Below are 26,132 nucleotides of genomic sequence, written 5' to 3' on the forward strand. Positions count from 1 at the left end.
CTTTCCTCTGAATTTAGCTGCTGTGGAATGTCACTTGGACTCGCCCATACTGGCAGGTTAGCAACGAGCTAGTTGGGCGCGGACCCAAATGTTAATCACAAGAGCTTTTTCCGATTGCTTTCAAGTTTGGTATTTTCGCCGCAAATGCGCAAGAATCTTGCGTCGTTGCAACAAACTTTTTTTTTCCTCAGTGGAGACGTAACGTCGATCCAATCAGCTTTCCTCATAGAAATCGATCAAAAAGCCATTTACAATCAAACGTAGCATTAGCAACGCCTCCATTCTCCACCAATTCGGTTTTGAACCAAAAATTTCGGGGTTTATGTCTTGGTTTACAAGCCAAAATGGGTTCTCGAGCAAACTGAGCGCACTTGAATGCACCACGCGACTCCACTGCGCTTCCTTTTATGTCACTTCCTGATGTCGCGTCTGATTGTCACCGATGCATTATCATCGTGTAGCGTTCCATTGTAAGCGGCCGTGGTTGTATTGTTCAATCACGTCAAAAAAAAACAGACAGAACGGATTAACAATTTTGACATTGATTATTATGGGAAATGTTGTTTTGGTTTCCGAACTGGTTTCCGGAACGGATTATGGTCGAAAACCCAGGTTTGCCTTTTCTAACGCACCTGAACGTACTACTCCACTCCCCTCCGCTACCTTTGATGTGACTTCCTGGCGTCGCGTCTCATTGTCACCGATGCATTATCCTAGTGCGGTGTTCCATTTTTAGTCGACGTCAACGTATTGGGGCTTAAAAGAAAAAGCAGACAGAACGGATTAACAATTTTGACATTGATTATAATGGGAAATGTTTTTTGGGTTTTCAATCAAATTGGTTTTCGAACCGGTTTCTGGAACAGATTATGGTCGAAAACCCAGGTTTGACTGGACTTGGTTTTGGAATGCACCAATCCGCTAGCTTTTATGTCACTTCCCGGTGTAGCGTCTCATTGTCGCCGATGCATTATCCTCGTATAGCGTTCCATTGTGAGCAGCTGTGTTTTTATTGTTCAATCACGATTAAAAAAAAGCAGATGACATTGATTACAATGGCAATTGTTTTGTTTTTTTTCGGTTTTGGAACAGGTTTCTGGAACGGTGTATGGTTGAAAAGCCAGTTTGGTTGGACTGGATCTGTTTTTGCTTTGCAAATGGCGGCCGTAGCGCTTGAAGAACCCTGCAATGTGGAAAAGTGGGTCAATTCCACCCACAACGTAAGAGGAGAGCCGTCGCGGTGCTAGCAACATAACCTCAAGGGACCCTCGCGACCTGAACGAGGACCTCGGCTGGGTTTTTTTTCAGCTGGATAGCCATACAGACAACAGATGGCTAATAGAAGGCAAATAGCTAGCTAGCTATGCGTTCACTCAATAAGTCAGAGAGAAATAGCTAGCTAGATAAATAGATAGCCATATATCTAATAGCTAGTCAGCTAGATAGCTATCCAGCGGGCCAGACAGATAATAGATAGCCAGCTATATAGCCATCCAGCCAGACAGACAACAGATAGCTAATAGAAAATAGATGTCAAATAGAGAAGCAAATAGCTAGCTAGCTAGGCGTTCTGCGTTCACTCTACCCGGAACAACTCAAATAGATAGAAATAGCTAGCTAGCTAGATAGATAGATATACAGCTAATAGCTAGTCAGATAGATAGCTATCCAGCGGGCCAGACAGATAATAGATAGCCAGCTATATAGCCATGCAGACAGACAAACAACAGATAGATAATAGATAATAAATAGCAAATAGAGAAGCAAATAGCTAGCTAGCTAGGCGTTCGGTGTTCACTCAACCCGGAATAACTCAAATAGATAGAAATAGCTAGCTAGATAGATAGATAGATATACAGCTAATAGCTAGTCAGATAGATAGCTATCCAGCGGGCCAGACAGATAATAGATAGCCAGCTATATAGCCATGCAGACAGACAAACAACAGATAGATAATAGATAATAAATAGCAAATAGAGAAGCAAATAGCTAGATAGCTAGGCGTTCACTCAACCCGGAATAACTAAAATAAATAGAAAGCGAGCCAGATAGCTAATAGCTAGCTGGCTAGATCAATAGAATGCTATGACACTTCTACATGAGTCGAAGAGCTCCAAATGCCAAGGGGGGGGGGGGGGTCCTCCGCATTTGTGTAACAGGACATCGGCGCCATCCAGACACCAATAAAACACCAAGTGGATGGTGGGGGGCGGGGGCGGGGGCGGGGACGGGTGGTCCTCCATGAGCCCCGAAGGCCACGCCAGGCCTTCCAAAAAGCCTCCGACCAAATGTGTTCGCTTTGCTTAGTTGTCCCGGCTTGTTTTTGCGCATGGGAAGGGGCGGAGCTTTGCTGTGTATGTGCGCGGCTGGCGGGAAGAGCGGCGGCTGCAACCTGCGGCCCCTTCAGAAGCCGAGCCAAATGCCTCCGGAGGTTGGAAGCTCGCCTCCTAAAAACCAATCAAATAGTGCCGATGGCTCGGGGGCGTTTCCAGGCGAGGGGGGGGAGGGGCTTGTGACTTTGCAGCTTTTGGAAAATGCCCCTCCCCCAATCAGTTGTTATATCCCCCCCACCTGACCCCGCCCCGCCCCAAATTAAATGAACTCATTAGTGTGACATCTTGATAATAATAATAATAATAATAATAATAATAATAATAATACATTTCATTTCTAAGCGCCTTTCAAAACTCTCAAGGTCACTTTACAGTCACAGAATAAATTAACCCGGAGTAACTCAAATAGATAGAAAGCTAGCTAGCTAGCTATTAGCCATCTAGCCAGCCGGCCAGCCAGCCATTAACCATCTACAGTGATACCTTGGCTTACAAACTTAATTGGGTCCCAGAAAGTGCGTGGAAGGATAAAAGTCTGTATTCCAAACAATAATTTTCCATATGAAACCATTAAAATGAGAATCATCCGTTCCCAGGTTCCCATAAAACATATTTTTCCTACGAAATAAGCCTTAAAACTACACAGAATAGACCTTATTGTATGTATAATAAATGCGCTACTGGATTGCCATGAACGAAATAAACTGTACTATGTAATAAAATTGTTTTATTGACCTTTGCGATGGTCGTTGATGTAATTGGTTCCTAGAAAGTGTGTGTAAGGCGAAAAGTTTGTCTTCCAAACTTTTATTTCCCATAAGAATCCATTCAAATGAGAATAATCTGTTCCCAGGTTCCCATAAAACATCATTTTCAACTAAATAAGCCTTAAAACTACATTCAATAGACCTTATTTTATGTATAATAAATGTGCTATGGTATTGTATTTAAATAAATAAACTGTACTGTGTAATAAAGTTGTTTTGTTTACCTTTTTGATGGTCGTTGATGGCTTGATGGAATGCATAGTTTTGTCTTAAGGAGCTCTGGGTTGTACATCTTAGAAGTTTTGATATTGCAACAGATGCAGGCAGACACATGAGAAACTTCATTAATAGCTGCTTCCCTTGCTTTTAGGTTCTCTTCAAATCGTACAGATGGCTTGTGAGCGTTATTTGTGGTGCCTGATTGATGGGATATTTTAACCTTGCAGTCTACACTCTTCCTTTGAACTAGTTTTTTTATCCATTTTCTCACCAGTTCACTTTTGTTTTTTTTCACTTTTATATCCTCGCGAATTTAACGTTCGTCAGGTGAAAAGTTCGTTAACTAAAGCTGAGGTATCACGGTATGAGCTAGCAGCTAGCTTTATATTTGTTTGAGTAGCTAATAGATACCTAATAGACAGCCAACTATCTAGGCAGACAGCCAATAGATAGCCAGCTAGATACCTACTAATGTCACCTATTATTTGACTGTATCGTGTGGATTTTTACACGCAGGTAAAAAAGACCCACAGCATAATCAACGTCAGCTATCAATAATAGATAGCTAATAGCTAGCTAGCCAGATAGCTAAAAGCTAGCCAGCTAGATAGCTGCAGATAATAATAATACATTTAATTTCTAAGCGCCTTTCAAAACTCTCAAGGACACTTTACAGTCGTGGGATTTTTTTTTTTTTGTGCGGGTGAGCAGCGGCAGCCATTCGCGCCAGCGTTCACTCTACCCGGAATGTCACCTATTATTTGACAGTTTTGTGTGGATTTTTACATACAAGTAAAAATGACCCACATAATCATCAACATAATCAACATCAACTATCAATAATAGATAGCTAATAGCTAGTTAGTTAGCCAGATAGCTAAAAGCTAGCCGGCTCCCCCTCCCTCGGTTTCCCCTCATTCGGAGCGACAACCGGGCAAGGGGGGGACAATGGAACGTTTGTGTGGCGCGGTGCGCCGGGCCCACCGCTAAACAAATGTTCCGAAGAATCCCGGTGGCGAGTCCCCCCCCCCCCAACCCCCCCCCCCCCCCCGGACCACAATGACTTGTCGTCCGCGGAGGGGCGATCCATAAACAGATCGGCCACTTTATCCGCTGCCGGGGGCGGCGGTTTTGGGCCACGTCCGCCAGTCCACTTTTTTGCCTTCCTTATCTATTCGCTATTTATTAGCTATCCATTAGCTAGCTGGCTAACTATTAGCTGTCTGGCTGACTGGCTGTTAGCTGGCTAGCTGACTGACTGTTCGCTGGCTATCTGTTCGCTATCTGGCTATCTATTAGCTATTTAATAGCTATTTATTGGCTATCTATTAGCTAGCTCGCTAGCTGATAGCTGTCTAGCTGACTGGCTGTAAGCTGTCCGACTGGCTAGCTGTTGGCTATCTGGCTATCTATTAGCTATTTATTGTCTATCTATTAGCTAGCTGGCTAGCTATTAGCCGTCTTGCTGACTGGCTGTAAGCTGTCTAACTGGCTAGCTGTTCGCTATCTATTTGCTTTTAGCTGGCTAGCTGTTGGCTATTTGGCTATCTAATAGCTATTTATTAGCTATCTATTAGCTAGCTATCTAGCTATTAGCTGTCTATCTGACTGGCTAGCTGTTGGCTATATATTCGCTGTTAGCTGGCGAGCTGTTGGCTATCTGGCTATCTATTAGCTATTTATTAATTATTTATTAGCTATCTATTAGCTAGCTGGCTAGATATTAGCTGTCTCACTGACTGGCTGTAAGCTGTCTAACTGGCTAGTTGTTCGCTATCTATTTGCTTTTAGCTGGCTAGCTGTTGGCTATTTGGCTATCTATTAGCTATTTCTTAGCTATCTATTAGCTAGCTAGATAGCTATTAGCTGTCTATCTGACTGGCTAGCTGTTGGCTATATATTCGCTGTTAGCTGGCTAGCTGTTGGCTATCTGGCTATCTATTAGCTATTTAATAGCTATTTATTAGCTATTTATTGGCTATCTATTAGCTAGCTGGCTAGCTGATAGCTGTCTAGCTGACTGGCTGTAAGCTGTCTGACTGGCTAGCTGTTGGCTATCTGGCTATCTATTAGCTATTTATTGTCTATCTATTAGCTAGCTGGCTAGCTATTAGCCGTCTCGCTGACTGGCTGTAAGCTGTCTAACTGGCTAGCTGTTCGCTATCTATTTGCTTTTAGCTGGCTAGCTGTTGGCTATCTGGCTATCTATTAGCTATTTATTGTCTATCTATTAGCTAGCTGGCTAGCTATTAGCCGTCTCGCTGACTGGCTGTAAGCTGTCTAACTGGCTAGCTGTTCGCTATCTATTTGCTTTTAGCTGGCTAGCTGTTGGCTATTTGGCTATCTATTAGCTATTTATTAGCTATCTATTAGCTAGCTAGATAGCTATTAGCTGTCTATCTGACTGGCTAGCTGTTGGCTATATATTCGCTGTTAGCTGGCTAGCTGTTGGCTATCTGGCTATCTATTAGCTATTTATTAATTATTTATTAGCTATCTATTAGCTAGCTGTCTAGCTATTAGCTGTCTCACTGACTGGTTGTAAGCTGTCTAACTGGCTAGCTTTTTGCTATCTATTTGCTTTTAGCTGGCTAGCTGTTGGCTATTTGGCTATCTATTAGCTATTTATTAGTTATTTATTAGATATCTATTAGCTAGCTGGCTAGCTATTGGCTGTCTAGGTGACTTGCTGTAAGCTGTCCAACTGGCTAGCTGTTGGCTATCTATTCGCTATTTATTAGCTATGGTTAGCTAGCTGGCTGGCTATTACCTGTCTAGCTGACTGGCTGTAAGCTGTCTAGCTCGCTAGCTGTTGGCTATCTATTCGCTATTTATTTACTATCCATTAGCTAGCTAGCTAGCTTTCTATCTATTTGAGTTCCTTCGGGGTTGAGTGAACGCTGTCGCATGTGGCTGCCGCTGCTCGCCCGCAGAATTCACGTATTCTGTGACTGTAAAGTGACCTTGAGAGTTTTGAAAGGCGCTAAGAAATGAAATGGATTATTATTATTATTCTTTCTTCATAAATAAATAAATCAAAAGAGGAACTACTGCGGCCCTGAGCCCCCATTTTGTTTTCTGTGGGGGCGGGGCCGCAGTTGCCATGACAATAGCGATGGCGACGTCCCCAAGTCCGACGTCTCTTGTTGTCGTTTTCAGTGGCAGCTCTGTTGCCAGAGTGACATGCGACAAACACACATCTAGCTAGCTACCTAGCTGGCTATCTATTTGCTATCTAGCTAGCTAGCTATTTGCTATCTATTAGCTGTCTTGCTGGCTAGCTAATAATAATAATAATAATAATAATAGATAACCAGCTACCTGGATAGATAGCTAATAGATAGCCAACTAGATAGCTAACAGATAGGTAATAGCTAGCTAACAGATATCTGATAGATAACCAGCTACCTGGATAGATAGCTAATAGATAGCCAGCTAGCCAGCTAGATAGCAAACAGATAGCTAATAGATAGGTAGCTAACAGATATCTAATAGATAACCAGCTAGCTGGATAGATAGCTAATAGATAGCCAGCTAGCCAGCTTGCTAGCTAATAAATAGCCAACAGATAGCCAGCCAACCATCTAGCTTTCTAATAGCTAGCCAGCTAGATGGATAGATAGCTAATAGATAGCCGGCCAGCCCGCTGGATAGCTAATAGATAGCCAGCCAACTAGCTCGCTAATATATCAGCTTTATTGTCAAATATGCTAATATGCATGACATACTGCACAGATGAAATTACTGTCCTCTTGGACCCAGCATATATATTAGATAGCTAGCTGGCAATAATAATAATAATAATCATAATAATAATAATAATAATAATAATAATAATAATCAATTTCTTTTCTAAGCGCCTTTCAAAACTCTCAAGGTCACTTTATTAGCTTTCTATCTGGCTAGCTATTAGCTCTATATTAGCTAGCTTTCTATCTATGAGTTACTGCCGGGTTGAGTGAACGCTGGCGCGTGTGGCTGCCGCGTGTGGCTGCCGCTGCTCACCTCAGAAAAACTGATCCTGTGACTGTAATAATAATAATAATAATAATAATAATAATAATAATAATAATGGACAGTCAATCCAGGTCAGGCGGGGGGGTGTAGTTGGGGTCTGATGTAATCACCTTCAAAGAATCTCAACCCCCCTAAGCCCCACCCCCCTGCTTTGACCACGCCCACTTCACCTCCCTGAAAAAAGTCCGAGCTGACTTAAAAGTCTGTGATTTATCGTTTAGGCCTGGGGGGGGGGGGCTTTTGGGCGGGGGGGGCAAAGATGAAGGCGCCAGAGAGAAAGGTGGGGGGGGCGCTTTGGTAGAAAATAAATCCCAGGCCCAACGCCGAACACAAAAGAAAAGCTGCCCCCCCCCCCCACATTCCTTCGGGGCGGCCATCAAAGCCCCCCCCCCTTTTGCCCCCTCAGGCCGCCTCCTATCATAGGGCCCCCAACATGGCGTCCCAGAATGACCCCACCCCCCTCATCCTCCGCCATGACCCGCAAGCGGCGCAGGTGACCCCCCCCCCCCCCCAATTTGCATTCCTCCAAGTCCATAATACGAGAAGCGGGCGCAACCCAAAACCGCCATTCAGAGTCGGACTGGGGGGGAAGGGGGCGTGTCCCAACACGTGCGCATCTGCATTCCCGTAAACAAGGCGCGTTATTGGCCGCACCTTGTCCCGAGGTGAACCTGTTTTGTGAAGGATTCGGCCGGCGCTGTTCAACACCCCCTTTCTTTGAGTGCACACGTAGTTTGTTAGCGAGTGGAGTACTTTTGCTATTATGGGAGCGAAAAAGACCCCGCCACAGGCTAGTGTTAAGCCGGAGAGGACACCAAAGAGAGACTTCTGTTGATTTGGATGAACGAAAAGCAGCTAGCAGGGGACGGTGTGAGTGAGGGCACTCGGATATCATCAAGGGGCAACGACATCAACGGCCATCACAAAAGTCAATAAAACCACTTTATTATATAGTACAGTTTATTTCTTGATGGACAATATAATATAATATTTATTATACATAAAATAAGGTCTATTTTGTGTAGTTTCAAGGCTTATTTCGTTGAAAAATGGCGTTTTATGGGGACCTGGGTACGGATTATTCTCATTTGAATGGGTTCCTATGGGAAATAAATGTTTGGAAGACGAACTTTTGGCCTTACACTTTCTGGGAACCAGTTAAGTTGGTATCACTGTCTGACGACTTTTGCCACTTTTGACCCTCGCGTTGAAAATAGCAATTAGCGCCTGCGCGGACTTTAAAAACATGCTAGCCGCCATGTTGTCCGGCCGGCCTGGAGGGGGTTTGGGGGGGGGGGGGGGCGGTCCTCGCCCGTCCTCTAATCCTGCTCCAACCAGCCGAGTCGCGGCGGCTTGCGCCACATTCCACAACTGTTGAGGCTTTTTTTTATGGTAGGGGGAGGAGGGCCGATTGGGGGGGGGGGGGGCTAGCCTGCTAGCTTGCTAGCGGCATTCCTACCCGACCATCAAAGCCGCGGCGGTGCTTCAAAGGCCTGTCAGAGTCTGGGTGTTGATGACAGCCATCCTTCGCCCCCGCTAGCTACTTTTAGCTCAGGCCTTCAATGCAGGCCGAGGCAGGTATGTGCGAGGGGGTTGCCGGGGGGTCTTCACACTGCCATTCATCAGAGCTCATTAACAAGAGACAAAAGGGGGGGGGGATGGGGGGTTGAGCTAGCTTAGCAAAGACAACCCCCCCAAAAAAAAAACATGGAAGCCAAGATATTTCGTTGACAGGGTTATTTTGACCTCATAAAATCGTTCCTGTATGCGTTGTTCTTCCCGGGAATCGAGTGGGATGATCAAAATGCGACCATTTAGCGCTTTTTGGTTGATCTAGCTAGCTATCTAGCTAGCTACATGGCTAGCTATCTATTTACTATCTACTAACTATCTTACTGACTAGCTAGCTATCGATTAGCTATATGGCCATCTACAGTAGCTAGCTATCTATTAGGTAGTTAGCTAGCTTTCTATCTATTTGAGTTACTTCTGGGTTGAGTAAAGGCTGGCGCGTGTGGCTGCCGCGGCTCACCCACAGAAAAACCAATCTTGTGACTGTAAAGTGACCTTGAGAGTTTTGAAAGGCGCTTAGAAATGAAATGTATAGTTAATAATAATAATAATAATAATAATAATACGCGCCAGCGTTCACACAAACCGGAATAACTCAAAACCGGATTACCGTTGAAAGTCGGAAAGGAGACGGTAAAAATGAACAACTGTATCTATTTGCTAGCTAGCTGCCTGGCTAGCTATCTAATAGCTATATAGCTACCTAGCTAGCTATATAATAGCTATATAGCTATCTATCTAGCTAGATTACCATCAAAAGTCGGAAAGGAGGCGGCAAAAATGAACAAATGTATCTATTTGCTATCTAGCTGCCTGGCTAGCTATCTAATAGCTATATAGCTACCTAGCTAGCTATATAATAGCTATATAGATATCTATCTAGCTCGATTACCATTTAAAGTCGGAAAGGAGACGGCAAAAATGAACAAATGTATCTATTTGCTATGTAGATCTATCTAGCTATCTAATAGCTATATAGCTACCTAGCTAGCTATATAATAGCTATATAGCTATCTATCTAGCTAGATTACCATTGAAAGTCGGAAAGGAGACGGCAAAAATGAACAAATGTATCTGTTTGCTATCTAGCTGCCTGGCTAGCTATCTAATAGCTATATAGCTATCTGGCTAGCTATCTAATAGCTATATAGCTATCTATCTAGCTCGATTACCATTTAAAGTCGGAACGGAGACGGCAAAAATGAACAAATGTATCTATTTGCTATGTAGATCTATCTAGCTATCTAATAGCTATGTAGCTATCTAGCTGGCTAGCTTGCTAGCGTTCTTTCTATTTGAGTTACTATTTGAGTTACTTCCGGGTTGAGTGAACGCTGGCGCGTGTGGCTGCCGCTGCTCACCCGTAGAAAATGTTTTCCTGTGACTGTAAAGTGACCTTGAGAGTTTTGAAAGGCGCTTAGAAATAAAATGTATTATTATTATTATTATTATTATTATTACTATTATTATTATTATTATTATTATTATTATTATTATCAAAAAAATAGAAAGCTAGCTAGCTCGCTAATAGATAGCTATATTACTAATAGCTAGCTAGGTAGCTAGATAGCTAATCTGTTTTTTGACTCAAATAGCTATATAGCTAATAGATAGCTAACTAGATAGATAGCAAATAGCTAGCTAGCTAGATCGCTAGTTTCTTTACTTGAATTTAATCTGTCTGGTCCAAGTCGAGTGTGAGGGAGTGCCACCTCTGCTCATTGAGGATTGGGGGGGGGGGGTTGCTTGCTTGCCCCCCCCCCATCCCAAAATGTTGGCATCCCGCCCAATGTTGACCTTTGAACTTTGCCGCCCTGCCTCTTTGTTCTCGTCGCCGCGGATTTGAAAGCCCCGAGAGTTGAAAGTGACACGGGGGGAGTTGGAGTGCGGACGCTTTTGGGATTCCTCGGCGGGCGTCGACTTCATGGAGATATTGGATCTCCTCGCTTGTTTGCTTTGCGCGTCGCCACGACGACCGCGCCGCTGAAATGATGATGATTATTTTTTTGTGTCAGACGATGGCGAGGCTTTCTTCATGGTTATCGATCGGCGGCCATCTTGAAGTGCCAGCCAGGAGCTGTTGACGTCCTCGAAAAAGTTTGCCGCAAAAATGGCGGATCCTCCGCCAAAGAGCGACTCCTGTTGTCATGTAAACATCCAGTCAGTTTACAAACTTAATCGGTTCCGAGAAAGTGTGTCTGAGGCGAAAAGTTTATCTTCCAAACATTAATTTCCCATAAGAAGCCATTCAAATGAGAATAATCCGTTCCCAGGTTCCCACAAAACGTAATTTTCCACTAAATAAGCCTTAAAACTACACAAATTACAGTGATACCTCAGTTTACAAACTTAATCGGTTCCAAGAAAGTGTGTCTGAGGCGAAAAGTTTGTCTTCCAAACATTTATTTCCCATAAGAAACCATTCAAATGAGAATAATCCGTTCCCAGGTTCCCACAAAACGTAATTTTCCACTAAATAAGCCTTAAAACTACACAAATTACAGTGATACCTCAGTTTACAAACTTAATCGGTTCCAAGAAAGTGTGTCTGAGGCGAAAAGTTTGTCTTCCAAACATTAATTTCCCATAAGAAACCATTCAAATGAGAATAATCCGTTCCCAGGTTCCCACAAAACGTAATTTTCCACTAAATAAGCCTTAAAACTACACAAATTACAGTGACACCTCAGTTTACGAACTTAATTGGTTCCAAGAAAGTGTGTGTGAGGCGAAAAGTTTGTCTTCCAAACATTAATTTCCCATAAGAAACCATTCAAATGAGAATAATCCGTTCCCAGGTTCCCACAAAACGTAATTTTCCACTAAATAAGCCTTAAAACTACACAAATTACAGTGATACCTCAGTTTACGAACTTAATTGGTTCCAAGAAAGTGTGTGTGAGGCGAAAAGTTTGTCTTCCAAACATTAATTTCCCATAAGAAACCATTCAAATGAGAATAATCCGTTCCCAGGTTCCCACAAAACGTAATTTTCCACTAAATAAGCCTTAAAACTACACAAATTACAGCGATACCTCAGTTTACGAACTTAATCGGTTCCAAGAAAGTGTGTCTGAGGCGAAAAGTTTGTCTTCCAAACATTAATTTCCCATAAGAAACCACTCAAATGAGAATAATCCGTTCCCAGGTTCCCACAAAACGTAATTTTCCACTAAATAAGCCTTAAAACTACACAAATTACAGTGATACCTCAGTTTACGAACTTAATTGGTTCCAAGAAAGTGTGTGTGAGGCGAAAAGTTTGTCTTCCAAACATTAATTTCCCATAAGAAACCATTCAAATGAGAATAATCCGTTCACAGGTTCCCACAAAACATCATTTTCTACTAAGCCTTAAAACTACACAAAATATACATTATTTTACGTCTAATAAATGTGCTATTGGATTGTAATAAAAAAAACTGTACTGCGTAATCAAGTGGTTTTATTGACCTTTGTGATGGTCGTTGATGTCGTTGCCTCTTGATGATATCCGAGTGAAGTTACCGTGCTTTCTGGGCGATAATACCCTCACTCACACTCTCCCCTGCTTGCTGCTTTTCATTCATCAGAAGTTTTTCAACCTCTTCTACTGCCTGAGACCCTTGCTTAGACAACACACAACACCCTTAGCCATACGTAGCAACTTAGCATACTGGTACTGGGACGCTAAGTCACACAAACGCACACCTCGTTGGTGTTTTTTGATGATCTCCTTCTGCTCGACCGTCATTTTCTTTTGTGTCCTCTTCGGCGTAACGCTAGCCTGCGGTGGGGTCTTTTTTGGTCCCAAAAAAGCAAAAAGTACTCCACTTGATAACAAACCACATCTGCACTCAAAGACAACTAGTCCGCCAGCCGCCGTGGCACCATGTGGTTTGGTTCGTCCGCCGGAAACTAGTTTGTTAGCCAAGGCGAAACGTTTGTGAGCTAAAGCGTTGTAAGCTGAGGTATCACCGTACAGTCACACATCGGTTTCCCACCATAATCCGTTCCAGAAACCTGTTCAAAAGTCACAATCAGAAAGCCTATTAACTTCATTGACTGCCAAACGCTGTGCAAAGAATGCGTCCACTCCAGTGCCAGGGTTTTTGTCATTTTCACTCGGATTCCAAGACCCACAAAATACGGATTTTTGTTGCCGGGCGATAAGAGGAAATCAAAGGAGGTCCTTTCCACGGCGGAAGGCCCCCAACCCCCCCCCCCCCCTTCCTTTCAACGTACAAAATAAACAGCGGACGTGGCGCTAGCTGTGCTAATTAGCCGCACGGGGTTGCCGCGGAGAAGACAAAAGACAGGAAGTGCTCATTGTTGGCCGCCAGCCCCGTCCTTCCGGGTAACCCCCCTGCCCCCCCCCGCCCGCCCCCCGCGGGGCCCTCCCAGTCGCTCCTGTGAAACCGGATCCCCCGGCGGCTTCCCTCCTCCGGGCATCCATCTTGCGCTTTGAAGTGATCTGGGAAGGCGTTGGGGTTGCGCCCCGGTTGCCTCTCGGGCTCGCAGGCCGAGGCTTGCGCGTGACATCCAGCGAGGCAGGCTATCTATCTATCTATCTATCTATCTATCTATCTATCTATCTATCTATCTATCTATCTATCTATCTATCTATCTATCTATCTATCTATCTATCTATCTAGCTATCTATCTAGCTATCTGGCTAGCTAGTTATCTATTAGCTATCTATCAGCTATCTATTATCCCGCATTTATCTAGCTATTAGCTAGCTAGCTATTCTATCTATTTGAGTTACTTCTGGGTTGAGTGAACGCTTTTGCGTGTGGCTGCCGCTGCTCACCCACAGAACAAAAATACTTATCCTGTGACTGTAAAGCGACCTTGAGAGTTTTGAAAGGCGCTTAGTATATGTATTATTATTATTCTTATTATTCTAAATGCCGCCGCCACCGCAAAAACAATTTTGTCTTTGGGAAAATCCCCTTCAATGGCTTTTTGTGATCAAACGAGACGCGTGACTCTGTAACGTGTTCTCAGATGAGATTACCGTGATACCTCAGCTTACGAACTTAATTGGTTCCCAGACAGAGTGTGTAAGGCGAAAAGTGTGTATCTAAAAAAAAAAATTCCCATAGGAAACCATTAAAATGGGAATAATCCGTTCCCAGGTCCCCATAAAACATCATTTTCTACTATATAAGCTGTAAAACTACACACAACATAGCTTATTCTATGTATAATAAATGTGTTATTGTATTGTAATGAAAGAAATACACTGCATTGTATCATAAAGTCACTTTATTTACATTTGTGATGGTCATTGATGGCTTGATGGAATGGCGTTGGAGGTCAAAGGGAATTGCTGTTTGGAAAGAGAGGCGCATGACATGAGGACTGTAATTAAAGAAATAAACTGTGCTGTAAAATAAAGTTTAAAATAAAGTTATATAAATAAAATATAAATAAAAAATATTAATAAAGTTACCTTTTTGATGGTCGTTGATGGCTTATGGAAGGAAGGAGAGTCACCTTCCACAAGGACTGTTTGTAACTTAACCTCTGGTGCTGTTCGGTCGTGTGCTTCCGCCCAAGATCATTCCGCCAGCCGTGGTGGGTGTGTATTATGAAAATAGTGCTTATTATAAGGTTTAATTTTCATAAACTTGATGTTCTTAAGACAAAAAGTTTGTAAGATAAGGTGTTTGTAAGTTGAAGTCTCACTGTATAATCTTTTTTCCTCTATTCCCCGCCCCTAGTCTTCCGTTAAAGCCACACGTGATTGGTCAAGATCCGTGGTACAGGAGGGAGGGGACACACGCAGCAGTGAGCGGGGGGAGGGGTTACAGAAACACACACACGAAAGGGAGACGACAGAGCTGGAAACAAAAAAACAAAAGTGAAATGGTGAGAAAATATATAGAAAACAGTGAAATTAGGACTTGTTTCAACTTTATTGATAGTTCAAAGGCAGGTTGTAGACTGCAAGGTTAAAATATCCCATCAATCAGGCTCCACAAATAATAATAATAATACATTTGATTTATAAGCGCCTTTCAAAACCCTCAAGGTCACTTTACAGTCACCCGGTAAGTTTTCCTGTGGGTGAGCAGCGGCAGCCACACGCGCCAGCGTTCACTCAACCCGGAAGTAACTCAAATAGACAAAAAGCTAGCGAGTTATACAGGTAATAGTTAGCTAATAATAACCCGCACAAGCCATCTGTACAATTTGAAGACAACCTATAAGCAAGGGAAGCTGCTATTAATGAAGTTTCTAGTGTGTCTGTTGCAATATTACAACTTGTAAGATGTACAACCCAGAGCTCTTTGAGACACTTTATGAAAGACACTTATAAATTAAATGTATTATGATTATTATTTATGCAAAAAGCTATTCATTCCATCAAGCCATCAACGACCATCACAAAGGTAAATAAAACGACTTTATTACATAGTACACTTTCATATTGTGTGTAGTTTTAATGCTTATTTCGAAGAAAATGATGTTTTATGGGGACCTGGGAACGGATTATTCTCATTTTAATGGTTTCCTATGGGAAATTAAAGTTTGGAATACACACTTTTTCACCTTACACACACTTTCTGGGAACCAATTACGTTCGTAAGCCAAGGTATCACTGTATTTGGGGAGGGGGGGGTTGTTGGGGGTCATCGCTTGCCATTTAGCGCTGTGGTGAATTTAGCTAGCTAGCAATCTTTCTAGCAATTTGAGTTATTCCTTGTTGAGTGAATGCTGGCGTGTGGCTACCGCTGCTCACCCACAGAAAAAAAACATCCTCTGACTGTAAAGTGACCTTGAAAGTTTTGAAAGGCGCTTATAAATCAAATGTATTATTGTTATTGCTCGTCATTCCAAACGAATGCGACAAAGAAGCGACGGCAGCTTGGAACCGTGTGTCAATGCATTGGCGTGGCGGCCATCTTTCGTGTGGCCATGTTTAAAGCGTTTGGTCACATCTTGACCTGTAGGCGTTGCTTTGAAATGATTGTCACACCGCCGCCGCCGCCGCCTCCCACTCACTGATTGCACTTGAAGGTTAATTAGCCTCCCAATTATGAGATTAGGGCGCCCGTGAGTGTTTGCGATTGTTCGGCGCGCCTTTCTTTGCCACGTGTTATTTTTGTGGACGTCGTTAGCACCTCTGCCAAGCGGCCGAGTTCAAACGCTTGCTTTTGAGTGCTCGCCAACACACCCGTTTTGGGCCGGTCCAGTTTGAGACCGGAAGGTGGACCGCCCGAGACCCAATGCTAGCTATCTCGCTAGCTATCATATCGCTATCTAGCTGGCTAGGTAGCGACTGTAAAGTGACCTTGAGAGTTTTGAAAGATGCTTATAAATGAAATGTGTTATTATTATTATTACTGTATCTATTAGCTAGCTAGCTACCTAACTATCTATTTGCGATCTATTAGCTATCTATTAGCTAGCTAGCTAGCTACCTATCATATAGCTATTTAGCTGGCTAGGTAGCTATCTATTAGCGACTGTATCCTGTCACTGTTACGTGACCTTGAGAGTTTTCAAAGGTACTTATAAATGAAATGTATTATTATTATTATTATTATTATTATTACTGTATCTATTAGCTAGCTAGCTACCTAACTATCTATTTGCTATTTATTACCTATCTAATAGCTGGCTCGCTAGCTATCTAGCTAGCATTCGTATAGCTATGTAGCTGGCTAAGTATCTATTAGCGACTGTATCCTGTAACTGTAAAGTGACCTTGAGAGTTTTGAAAGGTGCTTATAAATGAAATGTATTATTATTATTATTATTATTATTATTATTATGTTGCAATTGTATTTTATCTTACGACCGGCTTATACTTAAGACCACCCGTACTTACGACCATTACCCTAGTTTTTAATTCTACGCCTGGCCAGCCAGCCAGCCAGCATCTCGCTCGCACAGCAATCGACCGCGTGATGGCACCGGAAGGGGGGCGTGTCCACCGTGCCCGCCCGCCCCCCTGGCGTCCGAATCAGGTCGTTTGCAAGTCGTTTAACACCGTGTCTCTATTCAACATTTTGAATGGCTTTCGACTTACGACCTTTTTGACTTACGACCGTTTGGTCAAAACGCAAACCCGGTCGTAAGTCGGATGTTAAATGTATTTTTTTTCGGCCTGCAGACGGCTTTGGTCGACGGTTTTTGATCCAAGGCAGGCCTCGAAAAAACATTGCGTGTAGGAAAGTAAGCTAGCCCCGGGTGTTTGGACGGCGCTCGGAAGGGGTCAGCCGGGGGTCTTGTTTGCAAAGGCGTGCGAAGGTCACCTGCGGGTCAGCGGCGGGGCGTCGTCAGAGGCAGGTGGGCGCCAGGACTGGCGGCGGGCCCGGTTTGGTCTTCCTCGAGCTTCTTGTGACTAGTTGACTTTGTCTGCCACAAACGCTCGCAAAACCTGCTTTGAAGGCTAGGCGCTAAAAAGGACTGGCAGACAATGTGCAGAAATGTGTCCAGGCCGGTGCCAGGGTTGTTGTCATTGTCACTCCAATTCCAGGACCCACAGAATATTGACTTTTAGGATGACATCAACATTCAATTCAGCGTTAGAAACCTGAAAGTAACTCAAGCGAGCTAGCTAGCTAATAGATAGCTAATAGCTCGCTAGCCAATAGATAGCTAATAGCTTGCCAGCTAGATAAGTAGCTTTACAGCAGCCCCCCAAAGCAAATCAAACTTGGGAAATTCCAAGCTCATCTATTAAGATAGCTAGCGATTGAGATAGCTAGTAATCGAACTAGCTAGTGATTACGCTAGCTAGCGATTTAGCTAGCTAGCCGGATAATCCCTTTCATCACGGGTTTCCAAGTCAAAGCCCGGGGGCCAAATCCGGCCCACCACCTCATTTTATTCGGCCCGCCAAAGCAAATCAAACTTGGAAAATTCCAATCAAGCGAAGATCAAGCGAGCCAGCGATTGAGCTAGCTAGCGATCGAGCTAGCAAGCGATCACGCTAGCTATCGATCAAGCCAGCTATCAATCGAGCCAGCTAGCGATTGAGCTAGCTGGCGATCAAGCTAGCTAGCAATCAAACTAGCTACCAATCGAGCTAGATAGCGATTGAGCTAGCTAGTGATCGAGCTAGCTCACGATCAAACTAGCTACTGATCGAGCTAGCTAGCGATCAAGCTAGCTATCAATGAAGCCAGCTATGAATCAAGCTTGCTAGCGATCGAGCTAGCTGGCGATATAGCTAGCTAGCGATCAAACTAGCTACCAATCGAGCTAGATAATGATTGAGCTAGATAGTGATTGAGCTAGCTAGCGATCGAGCTAGCTAGCGATCGAGCTGGCTAAAGATCGAGCGGGCTATCGATTGAGCCGGCTATCGATCAAGCTAGCTAGCGATCGAGCTAGATCGCGATTGAGCTAGATAGCGATTGAGCTAGATAGCGATTGAGTTAGATAGTGATCGAGCTAGCTAGCGATCAAGCCAGCTTTCAATCAAGCGTGCTAGCGATTGAGCGAGCTAGCGATTGAGCTAGATAGTGATCGAGCTAGCTAACAATCGAGCGCTAGCTGGTGATTGAGCTTGCTAGCAGTTGAACTAGCTAGCTTGATGTCCTTGACGATGTACTTGATTTGGACACCTGTGAATGATGACGAAAGGGATTATCCAGCTAGCTAGCTCAATCGCTAGCTGGATAATTCCTTTCATCACAGGTGTCCAAGTCAAGGCCCGGGGGCCAAATCCGTACTGCTACCTCATTTTATTCATCCCGCCAAAGTAAATCAAACTTGGGAAATTCCAAGCTCATATATCGAGCTAGCTAGCGATCGAACTAGCTAGCAATTGAGCTAGATAGCAGTCAAGCTAGCTAGCGATCAAACTTGCTAGCGATCGAGCTAGATAGCGATCAACCTAGCTCGCGATCAAACTAGCTAGCGATTGAGCTAGATAGTGTTCAAGCTAGCTAGCTAGCTTAGCCCTTTGATCACAGGTGTCCAAGTCAAGGCCCGGGGGCCAAATCTGGACTTTGACAGCCTTGTTTTAGTGTCAGATCGTTTTGTTGCTGTGAGCCTGTTGGACCACCAAAAATTTCACATAGAATGCAATTTTTTTTTCCTGCGTATGCTAGCAAACATTTCATCTTGTCATGGAGCAACTCCATAAATGTCAACTTTGAGACCCCCATTTCAGCTGCGAGGTCCTGACGACGCTTCCAGGGCCCCTCTTGCCCCGCCTCTAAAACAACAACAACGAGTTCCCCCAAACAACAAGCAGGCTGGCCCATTTCGGAAGGCCAAAGCGGGCCGCCGCCACCGCGCACAATGCGCCAGTGTGAGGCGGTGCGGGGGGCAGGGGGGCCGCCAGGGCTCCCCCGCCGCCATCTTGTTCCCACGAGCAACTCAGTTTCAACTGAAACTGAAAGTTTTCTGGTCAAAATCCCCAACGGAGGGCCACCCTGAACGTTTGGAATCAAAGCGGGCGTGATCGGCTAAGATGGGCGCGGATAGGGCGCCAAGCTAAACTCACAATCCTGCTCATCGAGAGTTGCCAGGTGAGGTGGTTCGGGCATCCTCCTTGGTGAGAGGTTAGGGGTCGCCTCGGAGAGGAAGGCTATCTGGGGTCATCAGCAATGGAGGTTGGGGGGGGGGGATAATCATAATCATAATTAATAATTAATAATACATTTCATTTCGAAGCACCTTTCAAAACTCTCAAGGTCACTTCACAGTCACAGGATATTTTTTTTTTCTGTCGGTAAGCAGTGGCAGCCACACACGCCAGCGTTCACTCAACCCATAAGTAACTCAAATAGATAGAAAGCGAGCCAGCTAGCTAATAGATAGCAAGCTAGATAGATAGCCATATAGCTAATAGTTAGTCAGCTACATAGCTATCCAGCGAGCCAGACAGCTAATAGATAGCTAGCTAGATAGCCATCTAGACAGATAGAAAACAGATAGCTAATAGAAAATAAATAGCGAATAGCTAGCTAGCTAGCAAGATAGCTAATATATAGCCAGCTAGTCATCCAGATAGCTTAGATAGCAAATAGCCTGCTATCTAGCTAGATGTATGTATTGTATTGTATTTTGGATAGCCAACCCCCATTTCAAGCTCAGATAACTCCAGACCCGTATAATTTAGGAATTAACTCTTTTGTTGTGATGAAAGAAGAGAGTCTCAGGTTTTCTTCCGCTGAAATGAATGTTTATGTCGTCCTAAAACTCACTATTCAGTGGCAGTGAAAATGACAAAAACCCTGGCATTAGAGTGGATACGTTTCTGGCAGTGAATGAGTTAACGAGTTTTCAAGCCGAAAGTCACTAATTAATATTTTTGTTTTTTTTCTTGACTCCGCCCAGATGCATCCTTTGGGATTGTGCAACAATAACGACGAGGAGGACCTGTACGAGTACGGCTGGGTGGGCGTGGTCAAGCTGGAGCAACCCGAGCTGGACCCCAGTTGCCTCACCGTGCTGGGAAAGGTCAGCCGGGGAGGGCGGGGCCGTGGTGGGCGGAGCCGATATGGGCGGGGCCGGGACGGGTGTGGACGTGGTGGGCGGAGCTGGACACTGTCGATCCCTCCCCATGCCTATCACATGGTGCTTTTCGACCCCAAAATATGACATCATCAAATCAGATTCTATTTTATGCGAAATGCAAATAATTTAATTTCTAAGCGCCTTTCAAAAAGGTCCCTTTACAGTCACAGGATACGTTTTTCTGTGCGGGAGCAGCGGCAGCCACATGCGCCAGTGTTCACTCAACCTCGAATAACTCAAATAGATAGAAGGTTAGCTAGCTGGCTAATGGATAACTAACTGACTGGCTACCTAGCTTGCTACCTAGCTGTCTATCTATTTGTTATCTATTTGCTGTCTATTAGCTTGCTATCTGGCTTGCTATCCGGCTGACTACCTAGCTTGCAAACTAGCTGGCTATTTGCTGTCTATTAGCTAGCTATCTGACTGTCTACCTAGCTTGCTACCTAGCTGGCTATCTATTTGTTATCTATTTGCTGTCTATTAGCTTGCTATCTGGCTTGCTATCCGGCTGACTACCTAGCTTGCTAACTAGCTGGCTATTTGCTGTCTATTAGCTAGCTATCTGACTGGCTACCTAGCTGGCTATCTATGTGCTGTCTATTAGCTAGCTATCTGACTGGCTACATAGCTTGCTAACTATATGGCTATTTGCTGTCTATTAGCTAGCTATCTGACTAGCTATCTGACTGGCTACCTAGCTTGCTACCTATCTGGCTATCTATTTGTTATCTATTTGCTGTCTATTAGCTTGCTATCTGACTTGCTATCCGGCTGACTACCTAGCTTGCTAACTAGCTGGCTATTTGCTGTCTATTAGCTAGCTATCTGACTGGCTACCTAGCTTGCTACCTAGCTGGCTATCTATTTGTTATCTATTTGCTGTCTATTAGCTTGCTATCTGGCTTGCTATCCGGCTGACTACCTAGCTTGCTAACTAGCTGGCTATTTGCTGTCTATTAGCTAGCTATCTGACTGGCTACCTAGCTGGCTATCTATGTGCTGTCTATTAGCTAGCTATCTGACTGGCTACATAGCTTGCTAACTATATGGCTATTTGCTGTCTATTAGCTAGCTATCTGACTAGCTATCTGACTGGCTACCTAGCTTGCTACCTATCTGGCTATCTATTTGTTATCTATTTGCTGTCTATTAGCTTGCTATCTGACTTGCTATCCGGCTGACTACCTAGCTTGCTAACTAGCTGGCTATTTGCTGTCTATTAGCTAGCTATCTGACTGCTACCTAGCTGGCTATCTATTTGTTATCTATTTGCTGTCTATTATCTAGCTATCTGGCTGGCTATCTGACTGGCTACATAGCTTGCTAACTATCTGGCTATTTGCTGTCTATTAGCTAGCTATCTGGCTAGCTATCTGACTGGCTACCTAGCTTGCTAACTAGCTGGCTATCTATTTGCTGTCTATTTGCCACGGTGCCCCCCTCCGCTCCCCTATTAACACATTCAATTCCTGATGAAATGTTCTGCCCCCCCCCCCCTCAACATGCAGCCCTCCGCCATCTTGTTCCTTAGTGAGTTCCTCCATGTTAGCAGTGGGCGGGACCAAAGGCAAAGGGGGCGGACCCCTTCATCTCCGCCCACGATTTGTAGCGGAATGCGTGCGTGAAAGAACCCCCCCCCCCCCCCCCCGCCCAGCCCCTAATCTGGGGCCTCCTCCGATCTGGAGAAGCTTCCAGAGCTTCATGCTTAGCGGGGGCATGAATGGCGTCCTCTGCTCCGGGGCAGCTTTTATGCTCTCTCGGCCAACCAGCCCGCAATTGTCCAGCAACACGTGATGGGGGGGGGTCACAGGCTTCATTCAGTGGGCTAACTTGCTTGTTTGTATCTTTTTGTGTCCTTTAAATGTAGAAAATCTCTATTTTAGACATTTTTCAAAATTGGAAAAATCTAAATTCTCGAGCTAAGTAGCCAGTCAGATAGCCATCTAATAGACAGCAGATAGCCAGCTAGGTAGCAAGCTATTTAGCCAGCCATATAGCAAGCCAGATAGCTAGCTAATAGACAGCAAAATAGCAAATAGCTATCAAGCTAGGTAGCCAGTCAGATAGCTAGCTTATAGACAGCAATTAGCCAGCTAGTTAGCAAGGCTAGGTAGCCAGCCAGATAGCCATCTAATAGACAGCAGATAGCCAGCTAGGTAGCAAGCTATTTAGCCAGCCAGATAGCAAGCCAGATAGCTAGCTAATAGACAGCAAAATAGCAAATAGCTATCAAGCTAGGTAGCTAGTCAGATAGCTAGCTTATAGACAGCAAGACTAGTTAGCAAGGCTAGGTAGCCATCCAGATAGCTAGCTAATAGACAGCGAATAGATAGCCAGCTAGGTAGCAAGCTAGTTAGCCAGTCAGATAGCCAGCAACATAGCTAGGTAATAGACAGCAATTAGCCATCTAGTTAGCAAGCAGCTAGCCAGCCAGATAGCCAGCCAGTTAGCAAGCTAATAGACAGCAAATAGATAGCCAGCTAGGTAGCAAGATAGGTAGCCAGTCAGAAAGCTATCTAATAGACAGCAAATAACCAGCTAGGTAGCAAGTTAGGTAGCCAGCCAGATAGCAAGCTAGATAGCCCGTCAAATAGCTAGCTAATAGACAGCAAATAGGTAGCAAGATAGGTAGCCAGCCAGAAAGCTATCTTATAGACAGCAAATAACCAGCTACGTAGCCAGTCATATAGTCAGCCAGATAGCTAACTAATAGACAGCAATTAGCCAGCTAGTTAGCAAGCAGGTAGCCAGCCAGATAGCCAGCCAGATAGCCAGCCATTTAGCTAACTAATAGACAGCAAATATATAGCAAATAGATAGCCAGCTAGTTAGCAAGCTAGGTAGCCAGTCAGATAGCTAGCTAATAGATAGATACAGCAAGCTAGGTAGCCAGCCAGATATCAAGCCAGATAGCCAGCTAGATACCAAGCTAATAGACAGCAAATAGATAGCCAGCTAGGTAGCCAGTCAGATAGCCAGCCAGATAGCTATCTAACAGACAGCAAATAGCCAGCTGGGTAGCAAGCTATTTAGCCAGCCAGATAGCAAGCCAGAGAGCAAGCTAATAGACAGCAAATAGATAGCCAGCTAGGTAGTAAGCTAGGTAGCCAGTCAGATAGCCAGCAAGATAGCTAGCTAATAGACAGCAAATAACCCGCTAGGTAGCAAGTTAGGTAGCCAGCCAGATAGCCCGTCAAATAACTAGCTAATAGACAGCAAATAGATAACAAATAGATCGCCTGCTAGGTAGCAAGCTAGGTAGCCAGTCAGATAGCCAGTGTTAGACAGCAAATAGCCAGGTAGGTAGCAAGCTCGTTTGCAAACGACACATCACTCATTGTGGCAGCTCCGTGTGTATCCCGAAAAATAGTTTGTATGCCAAGGTAAAATCACTGTATATTGTTGTAAACGTCACGTCGGCCATTTTGAATGGATTTCGACTTACGAACGTTTTGTCGGAACGGAACCCGGTTGTCACTCGGATGTTACCTGTACAGTGATACCTTGGCTTATGAACTTCATTGGTTCCGAGACAGTGTGGAAGGTGAAAAGTGTGTTTCCCAAAAATTAATTTCCCATAGGAAACCATTCAAAATTTGAATAATCTGTTCCCAGGAAGGTAACCTTCTTCTTTCACCATCTTGAGGCATGATCCCTTGTAGGTGCTTTCTGTGCCATCATTTTACCTTGTTCCTCATCAGTTGCGTTCTGTTTAGCTGGGTTGATAGCTTTTTGCATCAAGTGATGCTTCAAGTGTAGTGGCTTGTGCGGGTTATTTGTGGAGCCTGATTGATGGGATATTTTGACCTTGCAGTCTACACTCTGCCTTTGAACTATCAAACGAGGTACAAATAGGTAATAGATAGCCAGATAGCGGAACAGCTAGCTAGCTAGACAGCTTACAGCCAGCCAACTAATAGCCAGCCAGCTAGCTAATGGAAAGCTCATAGATAGCTAGACAGCTAACAGCTAGCTAGCTAGCTAATGGATAGCTCACAAATAGGTAATAGAGATAGCCAGATAGCCAACAGCTAGCTAGCTAGACAGCTTGCCGCCAGCCAGCTAATAGCCAGCCAGCTAGCTAATGGATAGCTCATAGCTTATATATAGCCATATAGCCAACAGCTGGCCAGCTAATAGCCATCTAGACAGCTAACAGCCAGTTAGCTAGCTAATGGATAGCTAACAAATAGGCAATCGATAGCCAACATCTAGCTAGCTAGACAGCTTGCAGCCAGCCAGCTAATAGCTAGCCAGCTAGCTAATGGATAGCTCATAAATAGCTTACAGCCAATATAGCTAACAGCCATATAGACAGCTAACAGCCAGTTAGCTAGCTAATGGATAGCTAACAAATAGGCAATCGATAGCCAACAGCTAGCTAGCTAGACAGCTTGCAGCCAGCCAGCTAATAGCTAGCCAGCTAGCTAATAGATAGCTCATAAATAGCTAATAGATAGCCAGATAGCCAACAGCTAGACAGCTAACAGCTATCTAGCTAGCTAATGGATAGTTAATACAGCATCCTTTGTAACAGACGGAAAACTGTTTTTGTTTGTTTCTTCCCTCTTTTGGAGCGCTGCGCTGTCGCCGTTGCGCGTCATCCGTTCAATTGTTGACGTAGCCCCAGATAAGACAACAATGGAGGCTTGTGTTGCGGCAACTCTTCCCTCATGTCGCCTTTCTTTGCCGCTTTACGGTGGCGCTAGCACGCCTTATCTTTATGGGCACCCCGACAACAACCACCAGCAAAGAGATGCACCCAACGTGGCTTCTGATAAGATCTTTTCAATGCTTTGTCCAAAGACAAAAGGGCACGCTTGAACCCCTCAACAGGTCCGAAGTGCATTCACTGCCATTCATAAATTGATTCGGGAATTGAAAAGCATGACGCGGAGCGCCATTCCCAAAGTTTTGTTTTTCATGCTTGGGTGCTGATAAAGCGCTAACCATGACCTCTAGCAATGTTTTTCCCCCTTCCACAAGGGGGCAGCATTTCAGTTTTGTCCATGTTAGCGCTTTGTTCCAGCTTCAGTTGTTGTTGAAGTGCCATATAAACCAACACACACACACACACTGTAGCTAGCTAGCTGGCTAGCTAGCTGTTAGTTATCTATTAGCTAGCGAGCTAACTTTCTGGCCGTTAGTTATCTATTAGCTCGCTAGCTAGCTTTCTATCTATTTGAGTAACTTCCAGGGTTGAGTGAACGCTGGCGCATGTGGCTGCCGCTGCTCACCTACAGAAAAACCTATCCTGTGACTGTAAGGTGACCTTGAGAGTTTTGAAAGGCGCTTAGAAGTGAAATGGATTATTGTTATTATTAGTTTCCCAAACAAGAAAAAGCAGAGCGAGTTGAAACGGCGTCTCTGCTTTTATTTTGGCGGTGTGGCAGCCAAGTCTGCGTTTTATCTTTTCATCAAGCCCAGCAGGCAACGTGGAATTATGGCGGAAGAGCAGCGCGCCGTCCTCCCAAAGCCTTCATTGCTTTAATTATAGCCGCCGCCCCCGCGGACGTTTGGCGGGGCGGAAGAACAAGACCAAAGAGGCAGCAAAGATTGGGGGGGGGGGGGGGCACTCACTCTGCAGCAGCGGCACACTGATGATTTGGATGAACGAAAAGCAGCTAGCAGGGTACATTGTGAGTGAGGGTATTATCGCCGAGAAAGCACGGCAACTTCACTCGGATATCATCAAGAGTCGACGACATCAATGACCGTCAAAAAAGGTCAATAAAACGACTTTATTATAAAG

At 44.3% G+C, this 26,132-nt stretch overlaps 1 protein-coding gene across 4 annotated transcripts in view; it reads left to right on the forward strand.

Moving 5' to 3' along the window:
- znrf3 (zinc and ring finger 3) overlaps positions 1-26,132 on the forward strand; it is a 47,131-nt gene that overhangs the window by 14,146 nt on the left and 6,853 nt on the right. For all 4 annotated transcript variants that reach the window (XM_088995217.1, XM_088995215.1, XM_088995216.1 and 1 more), the window contains exon 2: positions 20,198-20,320. In XM_088995217.1, the coding sequence (XP_088851343.1) occupies positions 20,198-20,320 (123 nt within the window). The remainder of the gene's footprint in view (positions 1-20,197; positions 20,321-26,132) is intronic.

Source organism: Hippocampus bargibanti, linkage group LG04 (assembly GCF_051943395.1).
Source record: "Hippocampus bargibanti isolate YZ-2025 linkage group LG04, ASM5194339v1, whole genome shotgun sequence".
Classification (NCBI taxonomy): domain Eukaryota; kingdom Metazoa; phylum Chordata; class Actinopteri; order Syngnathiformes; family Syngnathidae; genus Hippocampus; species Hippocampus bargibanti.